We start from the raw sequence: 15718 nt of genomic DNA, 5'->3' as shown, positions 1-15718 counted from the left end.
GATTAGTCAGCAAGGAGGCGCTCGGCGGTGCCTGGCCGTGACCTGCTTTTTTTTAATTATTTGAGTTTTGAATTCTTAAAATCTTGTGTCTTGATGACGGATCTATAGATTTTAAGTATAAAAACATGAGAACACACCAAAATCTAATGATATGTGTGATTATAAACGTTTACGGCCATGGAAAGGCTGTAAAATCAAAAACCCTAAACATAGTTGGGGAAGATGAAGATGAAATGATGCTAATTCCCTTCACTAAAAGCAAAAAAAATTAGAAAAAAGAAAAACGTGTTGCTGTACGTCGAACCCAGGTTATTACGTTGAGCCAAGACTATGTAACCACCAGAAGACTACTCCGAATACTTGTCTACTATTATGCAAAACTAATAAAAATATTTCAAACTAGGCCCCGATTAATCTCTGATTACTCTCCGATTAATTGTTAACTCGTTAGGCCTATATTGTCTGTCCGACTAGTGCCTAGCGTAGTTCGGAACAATAAAAGGGATATAAACACACATACATACAATTCAACAAGAAAACACTGAAAACTTGTATAACAAAAGGTTATTATGGTAATCAACTTGTAATTTGGATGTTCTCAAAAGCCGTGAGTTGAAACTAAAATAGTCTCAAAACTAAAATAGTCTCGCTAAAGTCGGTGAAAATGATAATTTGTTTTCAAGCCTCAGTGACATGTTTAATGTTTTGATTAACTAGTGGAAAATCATTATGAGATTATCTCGATGAATATGTTTGCTGTGACTCGTGAGATGTGTGATCTGTGATTAGTTTAAGGTATGGCCAGGTAATAAGAAGCAGTCTCTTTCCATGTGCAATCAAAAGATGTGAAACGACCGCCATCCGATTATCTCCCGTAGATTACAAGCTCGTTTTGGAAGGCTAATCCTAAGGTCAATACAACACCAAGATACTGTCAAATCTCTATGACAACAACAACTAGTTCTTTTTCTTTTGCCCTCTCTCTTGCAATATTTATAAAATAAAGATGAAGGGAGCATCCTTAACTTCATTGATAATCGAGTCCAAGAAGGCAAGAAACGTTACTTTTATTTCAAAGATAAAAATATATGCTTACATATCTTCTTAAGAATCTAGATATATTTTGGACACGCAATTCATATTCCAGAATTTTGTGAATATATATTTTGAAATTATTATATATTTATTTGTAAAATAAAATCATCCGCATAATTTATTAATTGTTGGCTGTTGTTATTCATGGGTTATATAGCAACTATCAAAGCTTGCATGCCTAATTCACTCTGCAAATCAGAATTTCAAAATATTAAGCAAATAAGATTTCTTTCCGGATAATGCGAAAACTTGAAAAAGCATTCACATGTTTTTCCCTTCTGACATGCACAAAGCAAAATAAATTTTGCTTTTTGAAATAATATTTGATACTAAATCACATAATAAATTAAAATACTAAAAAAATAGATATCTTGACCAAATAATCTCTATATATACATTTTAGAGTCTCCATTTCGCTTATCACCCTCACTATTGTCTCTCTCTCTCTAACGATATAACAGCTTCTCTCTCTCTTTCTCTTTATTGAATACAATGGCTGAAACAACTCCATTAAAGCGCCACCGAGAAGAAGAAACCCTAGCCGAAGAAGAAACCAATAAACGACAAAAGCCCTCCTCATCATCTTTTTCCTCATACAATGACCAGATTCTCTGTCTCCTTGACGATTCAGACGAACTTAACCTACCCAACAACGACCTAACTTCTTTTATAAACGCTCTACAGCAAGATATCTCACCAGATGACCAAAACGGTGTCGTTTCTGGAGTCTCCAACGTGGAAGATTCGTCGACTTCGTGTGTTTCCTCGAAGGAAGACGATGTTGATGAAGAGAACAAGGAGAAAGTCATGCAGCATCTTTTGGAAGCTTCTGACGACGAACTAGGGCTTCCTAACAACGAATTTGGCGAGAGTAATTATGAGATGATTAAGAATGAATCTAGTCAAGATTATGTTTATGGAGATAGTTTGTTAGATGGGTTTGGTGATGCGTTTTGGGAGCTTGAAGATGAAGCTGCTAATTATTACACGTTGCTCCAGTCTCAGCTGTTCTTGTAGAAATCTTAAGGATAAATCTGGGGGAAAAAGTTAATTAATATGAAAGAAAAGGCCAATTAAAAAAATAAAATAAGTGGGTCGGTTTTTTATATGAAAAATTAATTTCATTTTTAAGGCACACATTGGTTTCGGCGGAGCTACAAAATAGTTTCATTTTAATTATTTGATTAATATGTAGTGGACAAATGATAATGGTATTATTATTATTTTTTTATTAATTGTTTTTTACTCTACTTACTCGCTAGTGCGTCGAAAGATCGTAATGCATAAGTATAATAATTTAACTAAGAAAGTATAATTTAAGTAACGAATATAAACTTGATTTAAGAGTCAAAAATCGTTTCTCGTGAAATTAAAGTGTTATATATGTTTTGGAGCTTTCGATTGATCTTTTATCTTTCGTATAGTTTTTATTTTGCATGCTGTGATAATATGTATGGCTTAATGCCATAGACCACTTATCGTTAGGAATTAGTCTGATCTTTCTGTAGGTTCGAGATACTTCCAAATTAATCCAAAAAAAATGTTTCGGAAGTATCCAAGAAAACCAAACTGAGTTGTACTATCACGAGTTGTACTACTTATGAGCTGACGAGGACGAAGAAAAATCTAGTCTTTAAAGTAGCATTTTCCCTGGAGCTCCCGATAAGGAGTTGGGCCATTGAAAAATAGCAGTGTCCGATCCTACAACAAAGATACATGAAGAAAGATACTGGAAGACAAGCCCAAAAAAAAAGAGCAGAATCAGCTTCCATTAAATCAACCCGAGACTATTATTGTTTACTAACATATTTATCCAGGCGCAACAACCGAGAAAAACAACAATTTCCAGCAAAAATTAGCAAAATTAGCTTGAGACTGATCAGTTTATTCTGGTTATCACGCATCTTAATCTAATGTATGAGTTCATAGTCAATAAAAATGCTTTTTAAAATCATACTTTTAATTTTTTTTCTAAATTGGTAAGTGCTAATACATATTATTACTATTATTGAAGCCCATAGTGAAGCTCAACTTATGATCCATTAAGAAGGTTTTGAAACCATGTCACTAGGGTTTTATAAACCACTATATATGTCGTTAGAATGCTTTCTAGTATATAACTTTGGCTGCTGTAATAGAGCAGCCCTTCTCCAAAACCTTATATGAAATATTAATCTTATTTTGCTCTTGGTGACAACGTTAATTTTCCCCTTTCTCTTTACCTTCTCCTTAAATAAAAGCTCACTGAGCTATTTCATTTTGTGTTTAATAATGTCTCTGAGACACAAATCTATCTTGTTCCACAAATGTTATCAACTATTATTATGATGTTTCATTAAACTATTTTTCACAACTACAAAAAGTTTGAGATACATCTATAAAACTTTCATTTGACACGATACTTTCTAGGGGTGGACGTTCGGATACCCGTTCGGGTTCGGATAGGGTATTTCGGATTTTCGGGTATTTCGGTATAGAGGTATAGATCGGATAGGGTATTTCGGATTTTCGGGTATTTCGGTATAGAGGTATAGAACCCGTTCAGGTATTTCTGTACTTCAGGTCGGGTTCGGGTATTTTTAGTTCGGGTTCGGATATTTAGATTTTGAAAAAAAAAATGAAATTTTTCATTTCTCAAAGTTCTTGTATTTAAAAATATAACTTTCACTTAACTAATTTTTTATTTTTAAATGTTGAATGATTAATAAATTTGGACATAACATTTTGAAACTAAAAAAGACATTAATTTGGTTATTGTTTTTAAATTTTGGATGTAACTTTTTGTTAATTCTTGAAATAAAAAATTTTTGACATGCATTTTAAGTGAGTAGCAAATCATTTTCTCCGTAATTCTATGTATATCATATGAATTTAAAGTATGTGTAGTATCAATATAAATATTTTATATAAAATGAGAGATGTAAACTAGAAATATATGGTTAATTATACATATGATCGGTTGTTTTTTGATATCCATTCGAGTTTGGATATTACTCGTTCGGGTTCGGATATCCAATCTCTCCTAATTCAATACCCGTTCGGATATTTTGCTACTTCGGTTCGGATTTTTCGGATCGGGTTCGGTGCGACTTCGGATATCGGGTAAAGTGTCCACCCCTACTTTGTGAGAGTATAGATTTTCTGTTATAAACATAATTTTTTTTTTGTCAACAAACATAGTTATTAATTAATAAGATTGTGGTGGACAAAAACTCTTATTAGTTTATGACAATAACAATTTAAAAGAAATAAATAAATAGAAGTATAGAACGCCGTGGCCAAACAAAAATTGGTTCTCAGTAAAATAATGTGATAAACATACATACTTATAATTATTTTAAAAACCCCGAATTTATATATTTTCAAAATTCAGAATCACTAATTAGAAAATATCCTTTCTTCAGCGAAAAAAATAGAAAATATCCAAAACAGAAGGTGCGTCGATAAAGTTGAAAAAATGATTCATCACAAAAGCGAATATTTAGACAAATACGAAATGCCGATCAAAAGAATGCGAATTTTGAAGGAGCTAAACAAGTAGAGCCAATTAAATCTGCGAGAATACATATGCATACTGGCCGTACTATATGAATTATATATCTTATATCAAGTGATACGAGTTAGTGATATCAAGTGATCACGAGTAAGTGACATCTCTTACGGTTGCCCAAGGGCTGATATGTTCAAAATGACTGTTCTGAACAGTTTTATGCTATGAAAGATTGTTTTTTCAAGCACATATAATTTTTTTTTCCCGTAGAGCCTATTCTCGTGGAGAACCATCATATATATTGCAAAACTGCGGTTTAAAAGAGCGGTTATGTAATCACAACAACAATTGACAACATGCCTCTTGTTCTTGTATTCTTTTTTTTCTTTGTAGCCGATAAATTCTGAATTTTGAACAATCGCTTACGATCTGTAAATTTGTAACTAAGCCCATCATTATATCATATAGTTTTTCTTTTAATAAAGCATATTCCAGTGGATTACCATATTGCAAAACTATGGTTTCGAAGAGCCGTTATATAATCTCAAAAACAATAGACAGTACTGCTCTTGTTCTTGTATTCTTCATTTTCTTTTTCTAAATCGATGAATTCTGAACTTTAAACTAATAAGCTTTTGAATCAAAGAACAGAACAAGGTAAATTAGTATCATTTCCAAAATTAACTAATTATCTTGTATTTGATCAAAGTTATTTATGTAAACAGTTATATTGGAACTCATAATTAGTATTCATTTAAGTTCCGAATCTGGAAATGGTGTTTACTTTAGAGTAGTGGTCAGTGGAGGCAATGGCATTAGCAATAATAGTATAAACAATAAGCAAATCAATATTATTTTCTAATAACATCACTTTTGAAAGCTGATGTTGCATTAGTGGAGAAAACATTAGGGAATCAGCAAAAGCAATCTCATTTTATGAGATTTTACAGTTGTATTAGACGACAAATTAACAGATTTAAGTATGTTATTAAAATGATAATGCCAAAATGGGCTACTATACTAGCACAAGCCTCCACCAACACTAACCTTGCTTTACCTTTTTATGCCTCAATCATGGGCTCATTTTCTACTGCACCAAAAGAAAAACTTGCAGTGGTCAATTAAAAATGACATTTAAATCAAATTAAAGTTCTACTCGAATATGATACTCCTGTCAAAACATTTCATCACATAAAAATTGAAAGATAATATATTAATATTAAATAAAAAGGAAAATTCATCTTTATATACATTGGTACTTTAGCATAATCAAATAGTTGAAGATTCGACCCACATAAATATGCTTTTAGAGTTGATGCAGGTGCTACTGAATGTGAATAAATACTTCACAGACTTGGAGTTAAAGTACTCGACTGAATCAATAACTTTTAGGTCACAAAACGACAAAAACAACTAGCAATCTTTAGTGATATCTACTCTTTAGTGATATCTACTCTGTTTTACAGTGAACTAAGATGTAATCACACTTAAATCAATTTAAAAGCTGTAACTGAGTATAAGGATCAAGAGTTTGGAATCTCTAGAGCATGAGAAAGATCTAAGAGCTAAAACCGTAACAAATGAAAAGATGAACCATACATTGAAGTGTAAGATCAATAGAACTCAGCAAGAAACATGAAACTACACATTAACAATAAGAAACAGAACAACAATCTCCTCAAATTTCATATTTTAATCATAACTAATAGGCCTCTCAACAACTGCTAAACCAACATTCTTTTTTCACTTCTTCAACAGCTCATCACGGCGCAATTGTAAACGAAATTAACAGACTGTTTCTGGCCAAGTAAATGCCACTGCGGTGCACCATGACTTGGAACCCATGAGTTCAGCTCAATGAACCCTTCACCAGGAGCCTTCGGTCCACCGATCACTATAACCTGATCCCCACAAGCTCTAAACGCTAAGCCCCAACCGTTCATCGAACCCGCTTGGTCAGGCAAACTCCCAACTTGAACCCAAACCCGACTCTCCTTATCATATCTCCTAACCGCCATACCGGCATGATCAGCCGCGTAAAGCTGATCATTCACAACCGCTACAAGCGGCGGAGCCATCGCAGCCGCAGACATCCCATTCCCTTGGTTCGACCTCGGCGGCGACATATCAGGAATCTCTCTCCACGCCCTCGTCTTCATATCGAACTCTTCACCACAAGTCAGAACCTTAGGCTCGTTCCCTTCCCCAACACCAATCCCACCAATCACATAAAACTTCCCATCCATAAACACACCCGAACACATCTTCCTCCGCTTGTTCATCGCCGGCAACACCGACCAAGTCTGGTCCTCGGAGTTATACATCTCCGCGGTGTCAAGAATCCTACCGTTCGAATCGCAACCGCCGGCTAAAACCGCGATCTCGCCGCAGCTAGCGGAGCCAAACAAGCATCTAGGCATGTTCATACTCTTCCCGGTAGACCAAGAGTTAGTCAAAAGACTGTATCGATAGATTACGTAAGAGCTCACTTCCCAACCGAACACAAGCAAATCAGTTCCGACAGCGAGAGACTCCTTGTCCGCGTACCTGAAACACTCGTTCTGCGGCATACTCGGCAAACGCATCCACCGTTTCGACCTCGGATCAAACGCTTCCCATTCGTTGAGATGGCACGAGAAGTAAACCCAGTGCTCGAGCGTCCCTTGCAGCCTCCGGAGCCTATAAATCTCGCCGCTTCGGATCAGAGCGCGTAGGCTCCGGCTCACCGAAGCAATGGAGCAGTAATCGGCTCGAGAGCAGCGAAGCAAACAGCTGATTGAGTCGTCTTTGTTCATCCCCGGGATTAACGAACCCGAATCTGAAGAACCGTTCTCTCCATCTCCTCCTCCGTCGAGATTCAAGAACTTGTGAATCTTCTTGCGGTGGCGACGATCGGTCTCGTGGCTCTCGTCGTCGTTGAGAAAGGGGCGTTTGGTAGAAATCGAGAAGCTCCATTTGGTTTCTTGATGAGTTGGCATGGTGAAGAGAGTTGAAACCAGACAAGAATCTCGTGGTCGACCTTCGAACATCTTGTCGGAAAGAGAAATAATCAAATTCGCAAGAAAATCTAGTTCTTGCTTCAGATTGGATCCAAGCTTTTAACCAAGAAGAAGCACAAAGTCAACTCCATGTTGCGGAACTATAACTCGGAGTTCAAACTTTACCTGCAACTACAATATAACATTTCTTGTAAGAACAACAAAACAGAAGATGGATAATTGTAATAGAAGATGAATGAGACTTTGCTGATTAAGAAACTTAATATTTAATTAACTAATGTTATCTCTCTCTCTCTATGTTTTCATTTGTATATCTTTCTTCATAAACCTTAGGCTCATCTGCAAATCAGAAGAAGCGAATGGCCTTTGTAGACAAGAATAAATCTTAGTGTTGTGCACATTTATTAAATTAAACATTTATCTAATTATTCTGTACTGTTTTACTGTTGTCGTCGTTTAGCTACAAAACGAATAAATATTTAGTAATTAAGTTCTTCATTACAGAACACAGGCGTGTAATCCAACACCTTGAATCTAACCATGCCATATTGCTTCAATCGTACAATATTGTTCTATAAATTTTTAAGTACCATACTTTTTTTTTTTTTGAGCAACATGGTACCATACTTTATCATCAAAATAACAGTTTATAAAATTGTAATCGTACTCTTTCCTTTCTTGGGACATGGGTGGTGCCAAGAATGTGGATGATTTTTTTATTGAATTAATTACTGAAAAATTTTGGATAAGGACGAATAAAACGTAATCATCGGAAGTTTGTTGTTTTCCCCGGCGGTTCTACGACGGGGCCGCCGAGTTTTGCGGTGATAATGAGACCCGGTTCGAACACGTGTCGTCGCCCCCTCCACAACTTGTCAGTTTTAGCTTCTTCTTTTTTTTTAACTTTTGACTCAATAGTTAAAAGCCGCCTAGGGACAGACTGGAATAGCCTACGGCTGAGAGTACGATACACCTGATGCTTCTGGGCCCCACATAAACTCGAGGGGAGTTTGGTATTTGAATACAGCAAGATGTCATGTATGATGGTCCCTGTTAATTAACGTTTGGTCACGAGTCATGACGATGATCGTTTTACACCTAACCATTGACTTTTTGTTCGAAACTCAATACATAGATCAACGACATTGTAATTTAATAAAAGTACAACACTGTTTTCATGTTGAAATCTTCCGATTATTTGACTAGTTTGAATAAGTACTCATGCTTATGAAGTTTTTTTCTTAATTAGCGGTAAAACTTCGTCCAGACATATCGTTACATGTTCCATCAACTAAAGTTTCAACATTTTGAACTACATTATTCACGTTCTATTTTTCTAAATTATGGTACGGTAGTTTGTGTTTGTAGCTTGTATGTTTTAATATCAGGAGTTCAGAAATAATGTCATATTCTCTAATAGAGGGATTTTAGCAACCTATATTTTTGTTACCTTTTTTATTTAGAGTTACAATGACAATGTACCATTGTATGATCGAACCGATTACTTTTTGTAAGAGTTTTTGAGTTAAATGTAGTTTGATGGACTTTCTGCGATTATAAATTTTAGTCTAAGACCGTCTCCAAACCCACTTCATTTTTCACTTCATTATCTCACAGTATCAAGTTTGTATGAAACACGAACACAAGAACTCGATTATCAAATATCAGTTTCTTATTAATCACTCAATCACAAAACCCATAAAATCATTGCCACACATTGGTATTCACTTATATAGGACAAGACAATTCCTATTTTTATTAGGGATAACACAAACACATATTTCCTAATCACTTTAGTAATCCATATCTTTATGTGGTTAGGATAGCTTGCAACTCAAGCTAACTTCAAGTTTATCCCAACATTCTCACTCTTAAACTTGAAGTTATCTTCACTCACCATTTGAACTCCAATCAACTTCCTCATCTCGATAAGTTTTACTCTTCCAAGAGACTTTGTCAAAATGTCAACTCCCTGCTCAATACACGGAACATGCTCGACTTCTACTTAATCATTCTCAACACACTCTCTTATAAAATGAAACCTTCTATGTATGTGTTTGCCTCGTCCATGAAACATTGGATTCTTAGTCAGAGCGATTGCAGATTTATTATCAACCTTTATAACTACCTTTCCGCTTGCTTGACCAATGACTTCCCCTAGAAGTTCTTGAATCCAAATCGCTTGCTTAGCTGCCTCAGCTGCTGCCATGAATTCGGCCTCACACGAGGATAAGGCCACGATTTCTTTCTTACAAGAACACCACGAGATTGGACATCTATTCAGATAAAACACATACCCCGCAATACTCTTCCCATCGTCAATATCAACATTGAGAGAGGCATCACTAAAACCTGTCAGCTCCAAACTTGTCGACTGTGTGTAGGCAAGACCAAGTGAGATAGTTTCTCGTAGGTAACGCATTACCTGCTTCAGAGCAGCGCCATGCGACTCATGCGACTCCTTAGGAGCGTGCATGTACCTACTCAAAACGCCCACACTAAACGAAAGATCAGGTCGCATGTGGAGCAAGTATCGTAGACATCCAATGCTTCTTCGATAATATCTTTCATTAACGCTCTTCTTCTCAACTGACTTTGCCAATTTTACGTTGAAATCCATGGGAACAGAGGTCGAGTTGCAGGCGTCCATTCCACACTCTTCAAGTATCCTCCGAGCATACCGATCTTGCTTTAGTGTGATGCCTTCTTGGCTCTGACATACTTCAATCCCAAGGTAATAGGTTAGCTTTCCAAGATCACTCATCTCAAATTTTTTTGCCATCTCCCTCTTAAATTGTTGGATCGAATGTACTGATGTTCCTGTGACGAGTAGATCATCGACATACACTACCACGATGAGAGTTCCACCCTTTTCTTCCTTACGATACAATGAAGGCTCTTTCGAACATCTTTGGAACTTAAACTCTCGTAGGATCTTGTTCAACTTAATATTCCAAGCCCTAGGTGCTTGTTTTAATCCGTAGAGAGCTTTTTTCAATTTGTAAACCTTAAGTTCCTTGCCTGCAACTTCAAAACCTTCTGGTTGAGTGACGAACACTTCTTCTCTAAGTTCTCCAAGAAGAAATGCGGTTTAACGTCAAGGTGATGAATTTCCCAAGCTTTTGAGGCTGCAAGAGCAATAACCAGACGGATAGTCTCAATACGAGCCACTAGTGCGAACACTTCGTCATAATCAATTCCTTTCTTTTGAACATAGCCCTTTGCAACCAACCGAGCTTTGTACTTAATGATAGTACCATCATCATTCCTCTTTATCTTAAATATCCACTTCAAACCAATAGGTTTTACTCCCATAGGAAGATCAACAAGTTCCCATGTTTTATTTTTTTCAATACTAAAGATTTCATCTTCACAAGCATCAACCCATACCTTTAGTCTTTTAGCCTCAGTGAAGTCCCAAGGTTCGTCATTTATTATTGTTAACAAACGTTCACACTCTGCTTCAGCCATGAGAGCGTAATCCTCGAGGTATGCCGGCTTGTTGCTGGTTCTAGACGATCGTCTCAACTGTGGTTGTTCCTCTTCATCATCGCCATTGTCATCCTCATTATCCACTTCATCTTCTTCACCGGTTTCAATGACAGTCTCTGTCTCATTCTCTGTTTCACTCGTCCCATCTATATCATCGCTTTCACCCATCTTCTTGAACTCAATTGCAAAGGTGCCACCATCATCATCTTGAACTGTCTTGTTATTAATCCAGTTCCATCCTTTACTCTCATAAAAAACCATATCACGGCTGACTATTATTCCCTTCTTCGTAGGATCAAGTAAACGGTAAGCCTTAGAAACCGATTATGTTCCCAGATGAACAAGGATCTTAGACCTATCATCAAGTTTCTTTCTTCCCACTGCATCAGTTTTGGCGTAACAGACACAACCGAACACCTTAAGGTGCGCCACATTAGGTGTTTTACTTCGCAGAACTTCATATGGCGTCTTGCCTTCTAGAGTTTTCGTCGCAACCCTATTGATCAGGTACGTAGAATGTCTAACAGCTTCGCCCCATAACCCATTTTCGGTACCTTCATGTGTTTTAATATACTCCTGGTCATCTCTAGAAGTGTTCGGTTTCGTCTCTCGACAACGCCATTCTGTTTATCCCAACACATTTTGTGTTTCATTTTGAAGTAAGTTTTACTCCAATCTCACTTCATTTTCTGTTTCAAAATAAAGTAGTGAATAGTGTTACTTCAAATTTGAAAATATACTGTGCATATCTTCATTTTTTTTAAGATAAATTTTTCAAATTGTTAATTGATCCTTAACTTTTACTTATTCTCTTCTTTTGCCAAATTTGAACTACACTATTCACATTCTATTTTTCTAAATTATGGAACGGTAGTTGTGTTTGTAGCTTGTATGTTTTAATATCAAGAGTTCAGATATAATGTCATATTCTCTAAGAGAATCTCCAATGTATTACTTCAATTTTTACTCCAAAATGGTGTAACTCCAAAATGGAGTTGAGTTTTACTTCAATGTATTATTCTATTTTTACTCCAAAAAAATTTCACAAATGATTCCCTATTTATTTAGTTAATAATTGTTAGTAGTACCTTAAAATTTAACAATTAACCCAACTATTTTATGTTTACAAAATTTCATAAAAATATTATATTTATTAATAAAAATACAGTTAGAGCTTTTCTTCCAACTTCAATTGGTGCAATTTTCATCATATGCAAATTTTCTAATTCAAAAACAAAATTATGCAAACATAAATAAGAAAACAAAGTTTTGTTTTGTAATTTAAATTACGTACTTGATCCAAAATTTTGTGCATATATTAAGCTTAGTAAGTACGAATGTTATCAATTGAAAAGTTGACCCACAAGATAAACAAACTCATCTATTCCATTTGAACGATACTCTTCACCGATTTCAAAAACAGTTTACAGAATTATTAAATCACTTATTTTTATTATATTATATATAAATTTTTTATGTTTTGTTTTGATTTTTAGTAATTTATGCATCTTTTATGTAAAACTATTAAATAATATTTTGTGGAGTATTATATTTATTTTCATGTTATTGTAATATTTTAAATATTATGTAAGTATGAAATAAAAATATTCAAGATTAAAATGACCATTTCATAAATAAGAAAGTGCAACTCCAAAATGGAGTAATGGGTAAGATTACTCCATAAATGGAGTAACCCTAGCCATTACTCCATTTTGGAGTTGAATATGAAGTGGGGTTAAAAAAGATTTTACTCCAAAATGAAGTTTGAAATAAAAAATGGAGTAAGGTTGGAGATGTCCTAATGGAGTGTTTTTAGCAACCTATATTTTTGTCAATGTGAAACTTTTTTATTTAGAGTTACAATGACAATGTACCATTGTATGATCGAACAATTACTTTTTGTAAGAGTTTTTGAGTTAAATGTAGTTGATGATCTTTTTACAATTATAAATTTTAGAGTGTAAGTAGTCAAGTGTGAGGTTAAGGATGAGGATCACAACATTTCATTAAAATAAATTTGGATGCTGGCAAAAGTTCTTTGACATATCGAACAAAATTGTTTTTTTTTCAAAGTTCTTATATTACATTTTTTGTTTTTTTTAAACATAGGAACAGGTGCAAATATTAAAGGCAGAAAAAAAAAATAAAAGAACAATATAAGTTTTTGTGTTTCATAATTATGTACCAATGTTTTTTTATCAAATCTTCTGCATGAAGATTATGTAAACTCAAGTTCTAATTAATAATAAAGTATGATGTTATGAAAAAAAGAACAATATAAGTTTTAGGTAAGTCATGTCAGGAACTTCTCTACAATATTGCTTTTAAAACAGAATTTTCATTCAATCTCAGTTTAACAAATTCTAATAAAACGGAGTTTAGAAACGATGCTAAATACTCAATGATATTATTACTTTTGTATCTATGGTAAAATTATTTAACCAAATGATTAAGTTGATTGTGTTTTGTTTTCTTTTCAGATTTAACATTATTAGTTTCTAAAAAAATAGATTTGATTCGTTCGAATTTACACCTAAATAAATCAGATGTTTAAGGTAATTGATATAACCATATAGGCTAAATTCTTCTTATGCGATTTTCCCATTTGACACTCCTTTTATAAGAGTTGGAATTTAAACTTTCTATTATATTAGAATCTTTCCTAACCACTAATATGAGAATTATATATGATGTTGGCTATATATTTAACATGCATGTAAGATGTTTGTATGACTTTTGTGTCTTTGTCTAGTACTTTCGACTTTAACCTTGAAATATTAAATTTTAAACAAGTTACAACTATGATCTAGACAGGAAAAGAGAATTCGTCTTGGACAAGCAAAGACTTGCTTTAGGCGGCTATTACAAATAAAAAGTGTGTTCACCACTGGGAAAATAGGCATTTAATTCCCGAAGTATTTGAAATCGGCAGTTTTAATACTCAAGTATTGCTTACGCATATTTATTCCTCAACTAATAGTTGACTGCGCAAAATTGGGAACAAAATAGTCAACGGTTAACTGATGAACGGAAAATAACGGTTTCCGTCAACTTTTTAACGGTAGAATATTCTAATCATGATTTTATGCAGTCAATGATTAATTGGAGAATAAATATGCGCATATAATACTTGAATATTTAATTTTCCGACTGAAAATACTTGAGGAATTAAAAACTCATTTTTTCTTTATATTTCGTATAAGATTGAAAGTCACTAACATCAATCCCTTTAAAAAAAACATAAGTAAAATTTTTTTCAAGTTAAATAAAATCATTATACGAGATATTTGCCTTTAGAAATAGATTGTTGATTTTTTACAATGACATATAAAATAATACAAAATAATTACAGTTACATCGTATTGTTGATGTACTTCATGTTTAAATCACTTTAGATGATTTTTAAAATAATTCATAGTTAGAAAGGTTCATAATTTGAAATAATATACAAGATATTTAATCCCAGAAAAAGATTTATTTAGTTTATAAAAGCATTTAAAATAACATAAGATAATTACATTTGCATTGTATTGCTGATATACAATATATGAATGTGTAAAGTACATATAATTATATATGATCGTCTAAAGTAGAGATCCAATGTACAACATATAATTGTCTAATAGATAAAACTCTCGTATATTGGTTATATCTAACTTGAGAATATTTCAAATTATAATTTTCTATAAAAAAAAGAGTGTTGTTTTTAATTAAATACTCAAGTATTATATGCGCATATTTGTTCTCCAACTAATCAACTGCGCAAAATCATGATTAAAATATTCCACCGTTAAAAAGTTGACGGAAACGGTTATTTTTCCGTTCATCAGAACAGTTGACTATTTTGTTCTTAATTTTGCGCAGTCAACTATTAGTTGGGGAATAAGTATGCGCAAGCAATACTTGAGTATTAAAACTGCCGATTTCAAATACTTCGGGAATTAAATGCCCATTTTCCCGTTCACCACTCTACTTTAAATCGTTGAATAGATAACAATGGATGTCATTTTATACATAAATAGGATTCAACGTTTTCTTACAAAATTAGAATTTGCTTACTCGTTTCAACACGCATGGGAATGCGAAGATATAATGACAAATTTGAGAAATATTAATGGTATTAGCCTATTAGGAAGCAGGAAACAGAGAGAAAGAATACGAAGTTAAAGAAAATTTGTCCAAAAATGAAGAAAAAGTCAAAAAATTAAAAATGAGACTCTAGGTTTTAGTCACATGTCTGACTCAGCATCTGACTAGATTAGACTCGACGCTTAAGTTGGCGATGGCCCCCATCTCATTCTACCCATTTAAGTTTGGAGAAATGCAACGAAAGAAATCCTTAACATTTCTTACAAAAATAGAAAAGGTAGTACAAAGAGATAAATGACAAAAAATGGTAGATGATAGATAATTGGTCATATTTGTTTCCGTGTGTATGTATGTTGTGTATAATTAATGTGGTATGTGATGGACTATATGTTTAATTAATTTTCTTTTTGTTTAATCAATTTTTGCATTCTTATGTATTATATAGTTTTGATTGAATATATTATGGTAGACTTGTTGAATATATGCTTTTGTGGGTTTGGTTCCGTCGAAACCCCAAGTGGGCTTCGCGTTCCGCGGTCCAGCCCCAAATCTC

The 15718-nt window shown here is 34.0% G+C and overlaps 2 protein-coding genes across 2 annotated transcripts; one reads left to right on the top strand and one right to left on the bottom strand.

Moving 5' to 3' along the window:
• Positions 1-1341: 1341 nt before the first annotated feature.
• On the top strand, positions 1342-2349 carry LOC125591513. Its single transcript, XM_048765893.1, has one exon. It carries the CDS (start codon positions 1588-1590, stop codon positions 2110-2112), a length of 525 nt encoding a protein of 174 aa, XP_048621850.1. The 5' UTR covers positions 1342-1587; the 3' UTR covers positions 2113-2349.
• A 3795-nt stretch (positions 2350-6144) lies between these two features.
• LOC106430463 (F-box/kelch-repeat protein At1g26930) lies at positions 6145-7959 on the bottom strand. Its single transcript, XM_013871250.3, has one exon. It carries the CDS (start codon positions 7612-7614, stop codon positions 6337-6339), a length of 1278 nt encoding a protein of 425 aa, XP_013726704.1. The 5' UTR covers positions 7615-7959; the 3' UTR covers positions 6145-6336.
• Between the last annotated feature and the right edge of the window lie 7759 nt (positions 7960-15718).

Source organism: Brassica napus, chromosome C8 (genome assembly GCF_020379485.1).
Source record: "Brassica napus cultivar Da-Ae chromosome C8, Da-Ae, whole genome shotgun sequence".
NCBI lineage: Eukaryota > Viridiplantae > Streptophyta > Magnoliopsida > Brassicales > Brassicaceae > Brassica > Brassica napus.
The sequence above is the reverse complement of the archived record's forward strand: the minus strand, read 5'-3'. Positions and strand labels throughout refer to the sequence as shown.

Excerpts from the sequence above, each read along its gene's own strand:
- LOC106430463 (XM_013871250.3), bottom strand. The coding sequence starts at position 7,614 with ATGTTCGAAGGTCGACCACGAGATTCTTGTCTGGTTTCAACTCTCTTC.
- LOC125591513 (XM_048765893.1), top strand. The coding sequence starts at position 1,588 with ATGGCTGAAACAACTCCATTAAAGCGCCACCGAGAAGAAGAAACCCTA.